The sequence below is a fragment of the Podarcis erhardii genome, assembly GCF_964252035.2.
Source record: "Podarcis erhardii genome assembly, chromosome: 15".
NCBI lineage: Eukaryota > Metazoa > Chordata > Lepidosauria > Squamata > Lacertidae > Podarcis > Podarcis erhardii.
In genome coordinates this window covers 3,731,162-3,743,407 of record NC_138505.1, presented here as the reverse complement: position 1 = coordinate 3,743,407, position 12,246 = coordinate 3,731,162, and the positions used below count along the sequence as shown (strand labels likewise).

Here is a 12,246-nt window from a genome sequence, read left to right as displayed (position 1 = left end):
TGTCAGGAAGTTCCTCCTAACGTTTAGGTGGAATCTTCTTTCTTGCAGTTTGGAACCATTCAGTTGGATACATCCAATGTTCGCCCGCCTACCCCAGTCTCAGCTTCAATAAGCCACAGTAAGTCAGGCTAAAGCAGGGCTGTTCTCCCAAGGACTAAACACCATTAAAGGTAAAGTAAAGGGACCCCTCACCATTAGGTCCAGTCGTGGCCAACTCTGGGGCTGCGGCGCTCATCTCGCTTTACTGGCCGAGGGAGCCAGCGTACAGCTTCCGGGTCATGTGGCCAGCAGGACTAAGCCGCTTCTGGCGAACCAGAGCAGCGCGTGGAAACGCCGTTCACCTTCCCGCTGGAGCAGTACCTATTTATCTACTTGCACTTTGACGTGCTTTCAAACTGCTAGGTTGGCAGGAGCAGGGACCAAGCAACGGGAGCTCACCCCGTCGCAGGGATTCGAATTGCCGACCTTCTGATCAGCAAGTCCTAGGCTCTGTGGTTTAACCCACAGCGCCACCTGCGTCCCATTAAACACCCTTAAGAACTTAGAAATCAAGATGGACTTCCTCTGGACCAGGAGGCTCCGTAAGAATACCAGACGAGCCCTGCAGCTGGAGCAGGCCCAAAGGGACCGATCCAGTCCAACACCCTGTTCTCCAGATGCCCTGATGGGAAGCTCACGATCTAGACCCAAACACAGCAGCAAAACGACCCCACATGCGATTCCCTGGAACTGGTATTGCTGCTGTTTGCATTTGTCTGCCTCAAACAGACAATGGAGTATGCCTCTGGGGTGAAGTCAAACTGCCACACTAGCAGTAGCAGAGCGACCTCCCTGGGATGCAAACCTGGGCAGTGCGTATGGGAGTCCTGGACCACCCAGAACGACAAGACCTCCCCCCCCCAATGGGCCTCGCTGATGTTGTCCATAAGAAGGCAGAGCAAGACATTTGACACCAGCTTGGTTGCTGGAGTTGCAGGAATGAGGCACACAAGGCAACCTTAAGAGACTCCACATTTGTGTAGGGTTTAGTCCAAACTTTTTCAGCAGGGGGCCGGTCCCCTGTCCCTCAGACCTTGTGGGGGGCCGGACTATAAGCTGCACACCCCCACGACCCTTCCTCCACAGCACCGGACAAGCCCATAGGTCTCAGACTTTTCCCTTTTCTTGTGAGGAATCCTATTCGGAATAAGGGAATTTCCCTTAAAAAAAGGAAAATGTTGACAGCTATGGACAAGCCCCGGTGGCTGCTTACCTGTGTCTTGCGAGCGGCAGGGGCTGGCGGTGGCGGCGGGACGATGAGCGGCGTGCAAAGGGCTCCGGAGAGGGGCTGCTTAAAATGGTGGTTGCTCGAGCGCTGCTACTGCTGGCACCAACAAAGCCCAGCCTCCTTCCTTCTCTAGGCAGGGCAGGGAGAAGCCAGGAGGAGGGAGGGAGGAGGTGCCGCCGCCAAGGGAGGGGGGGGAGAGAGGGAAAGAACACGTGCGCTGCCAATCCATGCGGCGATTCATAGACCATCCGTGGGCCGGATCCAGAAGGCAACTGGGCCTGATCCGGCCCGTGGAACTTGGTTTGCCAACCCATGGTTTAGTCCTTCGCCTTTTCTTCTCCTGAACTGGGAGTATTCCGAGGCATTTTTACCGTATCGTCCATGAATTTGTCTTAACGGTTGAAACCCATCCATGTTCAGGAAGCCATCGCTGCATCGATCCCTGGCATCTCCAGGTGATCACAGAGTGGGAAAGGATCCCGAGGATCGACTAGTCCAACCCCCTGCAATGCAGGAATCCGGCTCGCAGCTGCCCCTGAGGGGGCACGGACCACTAGCCTTGAACCACACTCACACATGCGCCAAAGAGATAATGGGTTGCAGATGCATGAAACACCACCTTTCTGTCGTTTAAACCGCGCTCTGGGAAAAGCCAGCTTTTCTTTTGATAAACACACACACAGAGCTCTTCCCCTTCCTTGACTCTTGGGTCAGATGGAAAGCCCCACGGGAGTCGTATCTGGGCCCTGATCCTGAATAACCCCTGGATCAGCACACAAGATCGTTCCCCATAAAAACCTCCACGGCCCTGCCCCGTGTTATATTTTCTTTTTTTCTTTTTTTTTTTTAAAGGTTCAGGATCAGATCGTCTTTTGAAATCGAGAGTAAACATGGTTTTATTGCTTTACAACGACGAAAGGAGGGGGGGGCGGTCCTCTGCAAAACACCATACACAGAACCATGCCCTCGAGAACGCGGCGCCGAAAATGGATGAGCCCGCAAACAGAGAACAAGACGGGTGAGAAGTGGGTAAGGGGGGCTCCGCTGACCGAAAAGGGCTTTAAAAAAAAAGAACGCTTTAAAAAAATTCATGAAATACGCCCCCCTGCCTAAAAAAAGGGGGGGCAGTGGGAGAAAGAAATCTTACAACAAACGTCCACGGCATTCAATTGCACCGCAACAGCACAGAAGTTCCTTGCCCTCCACGCTGCCAACTTCGTAGTTATAGTCCCAGGTAAGTTCGGTGCCGGCTCTGATTCTCCTGCAAGAAGGGAAAAGGGTTTTGCGGTTTTGAAATGGCAGCTTAGAATGGGAGAGACTCTCTGGGTGAACAGCATTGTGACTCAGCTTCTGCTCTCCCACCTGTAAAATGGGCATAATGGGACTCGTGAGACCATGTCGTTATCTAGAGTGCAGCTGCTGCACTTGGCTGCTCAGAGTGGCTCAGACCTTGGGGGGGGGCAGACTATATTTGGGGGGGGGGGGATGAACTAATTCCTATGCCCCCTCAAATAACCCAGAGATGCATTTCAAATAAAAGGGCACATTCTACTCATGTAAAACACCAGGCAGGCCCCACAAATAACCCAGCGATGCATTTTAATTAAAAGAGCACATTCAACTCATGTAAAAACATGCTGATTCCCAGACCATCCTTGGGCCGAATTGAGAAGGCGACTGGGCCGGATCTGGCCCCCGGACCTTAGTTTGCCTACCCCTGGTATAGAGGGGGGAAAAGAGGTGACTTGCTAGAATATCAAAGTACACCTGGCCTGGGCAGAGTGGGCACATCATGACACTAGAAGCTGAAGATTGGAAGAGTAAAGGCAGATAAAAGAAAGCACCTCTTTAGTTGAACTGTGGAACTCCTTGCCACAGGAGACAAGGGATGGCCAACTTTAAAAGAGGGGTGTCGATGGCTGCCAGCCATCATGGCTACGCTCTGCCCTTGCAGCCAGAGGCAGAAACTCTCCTCGCTACCAACCACTGGCAAGTGGAATCCTGGGAACTGTAGTTTGTCGTGGGTGCCAAGAGACACCCCCCCAGTCCTCTCCCAGAGCAGTTTAACAGCCGACCCCTCTTTTCCAGGGAACTCTGGGAATCGTAGTTCTGGGGGCGGGATCTCCTAATACCACATATGAAAAAAAACAATCTTTTTATATGCAACAACAGCTGCCAGGGTAGGGATGCTACTAAGTGGAAATCTCAGGACATACCAACAAAGGAAGAGTGGATTTGTAAATTAATTGAGTATATAGAATTGGCAAAATTAACTTCAATTATGAGATACCCATCAAATCAAAAGTTAAGAATGGAGTGGAAGTATTTCAAAGATTACATGTCAAAATATTGTTCTTAAATAGTTTATAGGCTTAGAACAAAAAATGTAAGCAATAACAAAACATATAAAGAAGGAAAAATCAGAATTTAACAAAAATAATTTATTATAGAATGCAAGGGAGGAAAGGTAGAAATAGAAAGAAGTCGAATTGCTGTGGAGGGAAGTAAAGGGTGGGAGGTGGGTTTTATAATGAAGTGTATAATTATGCAGCTGTTGTAATTTAGATATTATATTTTATGTGAGGGACTCATTGGAAATTTGGGTTATTATGTATATATGTTAAGTTTCAATAAAGATCTTTAAAAATTTTAAAATAAAACAACCTAATCGCACTCAGCACCCTGGATGAACTACAGTTCCCAGGATTCGGAGGGTGGGAGCCATTGAGTGTTCAAAGTGGTGGAAGGGGGCTTTAAATCCCTGGTGCGGATGCGGCCCAAGGGAGGCTCGACCAAAGAGAGAGAAGCTGGTCTTTTTTTGGACAGTGCTTACTTGCTGGCGAAGAAGGCCACCCATGGGAAACGGAGGTCGTGGGTGTCCACAAAGACGTTCTGGACGAAGAGGTTAGGACTGCAGCTATGCTGGAAACAGAAAGGAGCAAAATCAGAAAGGCAAAACCTCTGTGCCAACTGACGTCAAGGTATTTTAAAGCTGCTTGTATCTAGCCAAAATGGTATTTAAAAGTGTGAAAGTATCATCAACAGAAGTTAACTCAGAAATGGACGTAACATGCTGAATTTCCTAAGCAGACCACAATATGCCCCGTTTTTTTTTTTTTTAAAGGAGTATCCTCTTCTTTTAACAAATGTTAAAACACAAAACTGGATGAAGATGTTTCTATGCCACCACCAACATAACATAAAAACAGCTAGAAGCTACTTTATAAAATATATATAAAAACGTTAAAAAATATAAGCATATAAATAAATAAGAAAAATTAACAACAATTTAAGATTTAACTTTTCAATTTAACTTTTGAAAAGTTAAAATAACAGGCAAAAAAAAAAAAAAAAACCACGTCAATTTTCTAAACTTATGGGTAAAAAAGTAAAGGTAAAGGGACCCCTGACCATTAGGTCCAGTCGTGACAGACTCTGGGGTTGCGGCGCTCATCTCGCTTTATTGGCCGAGGGAGCTGGCGTTTGTCCGCAGACAGTTTTTCCGGGTCATGTGGCCAGCAGGACTCAAGCCGCTTCTGGCGAACCAGAGCAGCGCAAGGAAACGCTGTTTACCTTCCCGCCGGAGTGGTACCTATTTATCTACTTGCACTTTGGCGTGCTTTCGAACTGCTGGGTGGGCAGGAGCAGGGACCGAGCAATGGGAGCTCACCCCGTCAAGGGGATTTGAACCACCGACCTTCTGATTGGCAAGCCCAAGAGGCTCAGTGGTTTAACCCACAGCGCCACCCGCATCCTGTCTAGACAAAATGTTTTTAGTAGGCACCAAGAAGAGTACGGCTGTGGGAGCCTCTTCTGGCTACAGGGATGGATTTGGAAATTCCAAGGGATTGTTGCAGGTACCACAAAGATGTCCATCTCTTTGAAGGAAAAAAACTGACAATACACAGAAACCCCCCCCCAAAAAAAACCCCAAGTAAAACACAGATAAAATTAAGCAAGCAACAACAAGGCCCACCCCCCCAAAAAAGCTCAACATCTGTTTTTAATAATAAAGGTAAGCACAGAGGGGAGGAGTCAGAATGAGGCATTTGGGAACCTGAGGTGTAGGCAAATTATTTCTGACAAGGTGCTAACCATTAACATTGGAAAAAGGTGAGAAAACAGAAGGGGGGGGCTTCTTTGATCTGACCTCCCCCACCCCCCCAAAAAATTATTCCTAAACCTCATCAGCTCTTCTTCTGCCCACAAATATCCTTTAAACATTCATCCAGTCTTTCTCTAATCTCTGATATTTCTGCCCCCCCCCGTCTTCTTGAGGACATTCCGTGACATCACAGCCGCTCAGCCAATGAGAGGAAGTTCCAAAGCGACCAAGCCAAAAATTCAACCACCAATTGCAAATCTGCTGTCTACAATATTTATCTCCCACATCTCCAGCTTTAGGTTTTCAAGGTCTCTTACAACACATGCAGGAAATCTGTTGTTATTTAGTGTTGGGCGCTGGGAACAAATCGAGGGAGTTTATTTTAGCACAGCTATCTTTAACAATCCGCTGTTTGAGAACAGAAACGCTCATATGAAGCAGTGTTTTATTGAAAAAAAAGACAACCTAAAAGTTGTTGCTGGCGTGCCTCCCTTAGCCATTGGCTGAGCTGCAGTGACATCACAGAAGATCAATGGAAATGAACTGCTGAGCGAGAAATGCCCATCACGAAATATCCACCAACAGTACAAACTCTACAGGGGAAGCGAGAGGTCGGCTTGGACGGAGGAAAAACACCAGAGTTGTGCGAGAAGGGGGAAATTTAATTTGGTACAGCATGAAGAATCTCACATTGAGGTAGCGGCCCAAGTTGCCTTCGAGTTTGGCGTCGATGATGTAACAGGACTCCTCTCCATCATAGAACTGCCGCGTGTTCCTCCGGACGGGCATGTTCTCCCCGGACGCCAGGTTGGTCGACTTGATGGCAATGCCGTGGGTTGACTTCAGGGCGAAGCCGCGGGTGGACTTGACGGCCACCTGCCTTTTCACTGGTCCTGGGAAACACCCAAGGGAGTCGACACCGTTAAAGGGAGATCGAAGAAGCCGATTTCAGATGCTCAGGCATATTGGAACAGCCTGGGCAATTCCTAGCCTGAGCAGGCTGGCTTTTCCTTCACCCACAATGCCCCCGTCCTTTAGAAACGTTTCTCCCTCCTATAGCAGATAAACGGCAGGGCCTTATTTGTGCTGGCACCTCCTTAGCATTATTCGCTCCCTTCTCAGATGTGGCGGAGGAAACCAATGGTGGTGGAGCGGTTAATGCGGAGATTTAGGATCAGAGTTTTTCTTCTCCTAGATGGGCTCCCTTCTCAGGTGGACGAGCCCCACCTGCCCCTCACGGAGGGCTTGAGACCTATCGGCTCCCCTCGCCCGGTTTGGCAGCCCAGTGGGAGCCGTTTCCTGGGGTGTGGCTGCTGTCCCATGCTGGCAGCATACGGGAGCCACAAGTGAGCACAGGGTGGGGGCCAAAAGTGGACAAGCTACCCCAGAAGGAGCATGGTGTGCCCCCCAACCGTGGCCCCACCCCCCTCCCCTAATGACCCATGCACACGAAACCAAAAAACAACAATAACACGATAGAACATCACAAATACAGCATGAATCATGCAGAATACCATACTGAAGACTGGACATTTTCATCCCCAAAAATGTTTTTGATTTGAGTTTCCACTGAAATGAGGCTGCGTTTTAATGTTTTAATGTTGTATTTTAATCTTGTTTTTTAAGCTGTATTTCAATCAGTTGTTTTTATATTTGGTGTTAGCCGCCCTGAGCCCAGTCTTGGCTGGGGAGGGCGGGGTATAAATAATAATAATAATTATTATTATTATCATCATCATCATCATTATTATTATTAGCCTGAACATAAGCCTCACTCCCCCCCCCCAAATTCCGACCATGAAAAGTTAAAGTGTGGCTTATATTCGCGACCTTACGGTATGTGGCCAGGAGCGTGGGGCAAACAGCGCCAGGAGTGCGCAAAGCTGTGGCCGCCCTGTGCATAGTCGCCATCCTCTCCCCCAAGGCCAAGAAGGGAGAGAGCAAGGAAGGGAAAAGGCCGTCGGCAATGCACCCCCCCCCCAAGTATACAGCCAGGAGCAGCGAGGAATGGAGCGGCTTATATTCCGGTATTATTATTTTTTCCTCTCCAATTTTAAAGGTGCGGCTTATATTCGGGCCAATACGGTAATTAACAAATCATCAGCAAAACCATTATGACGTATAAAACACTGCTAACGAAGCGACAACTAAATAAAAAAAAAAAGCCGTATTTTTCGCTCCATAAGACACCCTTTTTTCCTCCCAAAAAGTAAGGGGAAACGTGTGTGCGTCTTATGGAGCGAATGCAGGCTGCGTAGCTATCGCTCTTGCTCTGCTGGCTTCAGCGATGGCTGCGCAGCTTGCTCTGGCTTTTTTGGGAGGTGGGAGAAGGGACAGAGGGCAGCCCCTCTGTCCCTTTTCCCACCTCCCAGGAAAGCCAGCAAGAGCCGCTCTCTCTTTAAAGAGTCGCGCCGAATGAGCGAGCGAGTCTGTGGCTCTTGCTGGCTTTTCCCGTTTTCCTCCTCTAGAAACTAGGTGCGTCTTATGGTCGGGTGCGTCTTATAGAGCGACAAGTACAGTGAGTTGGCTGCCTCAACGGCTGGAAGCAGCAACGCTTCTGAATCTCAGTTGCCAGAAGCCGGGGGGGGGGCAGAAATTGTTCTTGCGCCCGGGTCCTGCTTGGGGCTTCCCATTGGGCCACCGTGAGAACGGGATGCTGGACCCGGTGGGCTCTGCACTGGCCTCATCCTGGAAGGCTCCCTTTTCTGTTCCTTTTTGTTATAACTTTTATTGATAAATGCAATACTTACAAACCCAAACCAGAACGCTAAACAAACTTATTATACATAGATACATACACCTCTCAACTTAAAAGACTACAAAAAAAGAAAACATACAAACTAAACATACAGACATAAATTTTGACTTCCCTCCACCTATATGCAGCATCCTTTTACTCTATAAGTTTCATCCATTGCATATTGATATATTAATACCTGAACAATGTTTTTTGACGTACTCCTTCACGCAAGTGCACTCCTCTATCAGTTTTTGGTCTGACTGGCCTCTTACCACAGCTGTAAGTCTTGCTGATTCTATATATTCACAAAATCTTAGTTTTTAATCTCTTATTGAGGGAGTTCTTTCTCCCTTCCAATTTTTTGCTGCAATCATTCTGAGCACAGCGGTTGCGTATAAGGAAACTTTTTTCCTGGCAGCAGGAATGTCACTCGATATAATTCCCAAGAGGTACGCCTCTGGGGTTCTTTTTATATGATATTTTAAGCATTTTTTAAAGTTCCTCTTGAATGTCACTCCAAAATTGTTTAATATAAAGTGGACGCTGCGGGTTGTGAACGTGATACGTGCGGGGTGCACGTTCGCAACCCACAGCGGGACGTCTGTGCATGCGCGGGTTGCGATTCAACGCTTCTGCACATGTGCGGCCGCCGAAACCCGGAAGTAACCCATACTTCCAGGTTTTGGCAGTCTGCAACCTGAAAAAACTCAACCTCAAGCGTCTGTAACCCAAGGTATGACTGTACACACAATCGCGTCCCCTCTCCCGAAACGCAGCTGCGCTCACCCAGCCCCGAAGAGCTCTTCTTGCCGTCTGGCCCCGGCTCCTCTTCCGACCCGGAGGAGATGGTCTGGATATCGTCGCTGTCGTTGCCCTGCGCCTGCCTCGCAGTGCCGCGCCCGTTGTCGCCCTCGCTGTCCGTGCTGCTGGAGAGCATCAGAACATCCTGGTGGCGGGAGAGAGAGAGAGAGAGAGAGAGAGAAGTTAACGTCTACAGCCGCCCCTCTCCTTGGCCAGCAAGGAATTCCGTTCCGGGCAGCTCAGTTTAAAGTGGGTATCGACAAGATGGAACACAAACCTCTTTTGTTCTTCATATGCCCCCCACTTGCAGGAGGTTGGACTACATGAGCCTTGGGATCCCTTCCCACTTGACAATTCTGATTCTACAATTCTAACACAAAGCTTTGTGGAAGGATAACAGCATGCCCACAGTCCTAAAAGTTCTTAAGATAATTACATCTACGGGTACCTGATGGGACTCTGTGTGCCTCTGGCTCTGAAGCAAAGCCGTCTTGCTGATCGGCCTCCGGACTCCTTCGGGGACCGGCGGGTTTGGATTGTAACCGTACAACCTGCCTGCACTGGGCACCCTGGGGGAGGACAGAGGAAGGAGTTAGCTGCTCACACAAGGATTCGCCGCAACATGCCAACAAACCGCAACCACGACGTAAATAGACAGCTGATATATGGCCGTGGTTCCAGCACTGATTTCCGCCCCGTCCCCCAATTTTATTTTATTTACTGTAATGCAAAAGTAATACTCAGTGTAAATAGAAATCAGTCCTCCCTCCGAAGAGGTACGCCACATTTCAGGATTCACGTGGCATTTCTTGAACGCACAACATAGGTTATGTATAAGATACAGAATCTTCTGTTTAACACAATATTCAGTGTACTATAATGCATTATACTAGTCCCCCCCCCCAGCATTCATTGCTTCATTTTTATATAATTTAGAACAAAAACAAATGACTCCATTAATTATTTCATTTTCTCAAGTGTAAGAAATTATGGCGTCCCCTTAAAACATTTCCCTAATGCTTGGGCATTCGGTCATTTAAACAGCATGCGGCTGTGGAGAGGAAAAAACTCTTGGCTGTTGCCGTTTTAAAATGGGGATTAACATTCTGTAAGTTTAATAGTTTGTTTTATGATAGCTGTGTCGTGTTTGTACAGTTCAGAGGACTTCTAGCCACCCTGGGATCTGGGTCAGGAGGAGGGTGGAGTTGACGCAATAAATGATAAAGAATAGGCCCAGTGTGGTGTAGTGGTTAAGAGTTCTGGACTAGGACCAGGGAGAGACCAGGGTTCGATTCCCCCCTCAGCCATGATGCTTCCAGAGTTTGACCTTCTCAGCTTAACCTACCTCACAGGTGAAACTGGCTGAAGTGACTGGATCATGTCTGAATGTTTGTCAGATGAGAATGAAAAACAACCCTCCCCGTGCCTAGAAGGCTAGCATGTCAGGGAAAAGAGGTTCCCAAAGTGTAGTCCGTGGACCACCCAGTGGTGGCCCCAAAAGGTTAGCTCAGGTGGTCCGTGGCATGCTGCGTTAAGCACTCATACTGATTTTTAACTGTGTTTGCACTGCTTGCCTTCATTCTTAAGACTGTATTTTATTGTATCGCAATTAAAATTCTGCAGAATGAAAATGGTAACGCAGTACAGGAAATAAAAGCAGAAGTAGAAATACAATTAAACATAACATCTAGCACTTGCTACAACAGGCAGAAAAGTCCCTCCGTGATATTCCATTGGCCTGTGGTGAACAGGGGTTTGGGGAACCTCTGAGCTGTATCCTTTTGCCCCTGCCCTTGACATGCTAGCTTTCTGCTTGCGGGGAGTTCTTCAGCTGGTAAAAGGTTCAGAAACACTCCCGACTCTTTTCCCAAAGGAGACAGAAATCCAGGAGCAGCCACAGCTGGCCCAAATTACCAAAAGGAAGAGAAGAGCAGAAGGGGGGGGGGGGGAGAGAACTTACAGCAGAGGTTTGCTGTGGTCTTCGGGTTCCTGTGGAAAAGAAGGGCGAGAAAGAGCAAACTTTAGCAAACATTTAAAGGTAAAGGGACCCCTGATCGTTAGGTCCAGTCGTGGCCGACTCTGGGGTTGCGGCGCTCATCTCAATTTATTGGCTGAGGGAGCTGGCGTACCACTTCTGGGTCATGTGGCCGGCATGACTAAGCTGCTTCTGGCAAACCAGAGCATCAAACGGAAACGCCGTTTACCTTCCCGCCGGAGCGGTATCTATTTATCTACTTGCACTTTGACGTGCTTTCAAACTGCTAGGTTGGCAGGAGCAGGGACCGAGCAACGGGAGCTCACCCCGTCGTGGGGATTCGAACCGCCGACCTTCTGATCGGCAAGTCCTAGGCCCTGTGGTAACCCACAGTGCCACCCGCGTCCCTAGCAAACATTTAGGCAGAAATATTTAATAAGAGTTGGCCTGCATTGCAAAATATAGTCCGCTGCCCCCACCAAGGTCTGAGGGACTGTGAACCAGCCCCCTGCTGAAAAAGTTTGCTAACCCCTGAGGAAAACCCCCTGCGATGCAGAAATCAAGGGTGTAGGCCATGTGTTTCCAAACACGACAGAGAGGGCCACCAAAAATCTATCCACGAACGCCGCAGGGGCCATTTCCTCGAGAGGAACCGTACCTCTTTCTTCTTCACCTCCATCCCGAAATCGTCCCGGCCTCCCGGCGCCGCCTTCTCACCATCCGGTGGCTCGGCCTTTGCGGCCTTCGCCTCGCCCGCCTCATGTGTGCGAAACGAGGAGCGGCTGTCGTTGTCCTGGAAGCCGTCGGCGTTGGAGCTGAGCCAGGAGGCCACCTTGTTTTTTGAGGTCTCCTCCGAGAGCGGGGGCTTGCAATGGGTGGCCTCCTCGTGGCTGGCCTGCCGGGCCAGGCCCGAGTCCTTGGAAGCCGTCTCGGAGACGCCGTTCTCCCGCTGGCCCCGCGTCTGGCGCCGGGTGGCGTAGCTGCGCCAGACCGAGCTGGTGCTGAAGTCCTCGTCCTTGCAGAAGTTGTCATCCGAGCTCTCATCGTTGGACTCCTCCTGCTCCTCCGAGCCCGAGTTCTCGTCCTCGTCGTCCTTCAGGTTGACGCCGCTGCTGTCCGAAGAGCACTTGGCCTCGCTTTCGTAGCCCTCCTTCGAGTTCTCCACGCTCTCAATGTGGTCCAGGTTGGCAAAGTATTCGTCGCCCATCTCCAGGCCCTCCTTGTCGGCAAAGTCGTCCGTCAGGATTTTACCTGCGGGGCAGCAAGGAGAGAAACAGTGGGGGGGGGGGGAGAAAAAGAGAGAGACCCTCAGCTCTCAGCTAGGTAACATAAACCTTTACAAACTCATGACACTCCCC

General features: G+C 49.2%; 1 protein-coding gene across 5 annotated transcripts in view; it reads right to left on the bottom strand.

Moving 5' to 3' along the window:
* Positions 1-2,134: 2,134 nt before the first annotated feature.
* The window catches only part of SETDB1 (SET domain bifurcated histone lysine methyltransferase 1), a 37,319-nt gene continuing 27,207 nt past the window's right edge, over positions 2,135-12,246 (bottom strand). For all 5 annotated transcript variants that reach the window (XM_081840847.1, XM_081840844.1, XM_081840846.1 and 2 more), the window contains exons 16-22: positions 11,547-12,139; positions 10,874-10,902; positions 9,362-9,482; positions 8,899-9,058; positions 6,063-6,265; positions 4,101-4,189; positions 2,135-2,528 (exon numbers count right to left, since the gene is read on the bottom strand). In XM_081840847.1, coding sequence (XP_081696973.1) covers positions 2,411-2,528; positions 4,101-4,189; positions 6,063-6,265; positions 8,899-9,058; positions 9,362-9,482; positions 10,874-10,902; positions 11,547-12,139 — 1,313 coding nt within the window. In that variant the 3' untranslated portion in view covers positions 2,135-2,410. The remainder of the gene's footprint in view (positions 2,529-4,100; positions 4,190-6,062; positions 6,266-8,898; positions 9,059-9,361; positions 9,483-10,873; positions 10,903-11,546; positions 12,140-12,246) is intronic.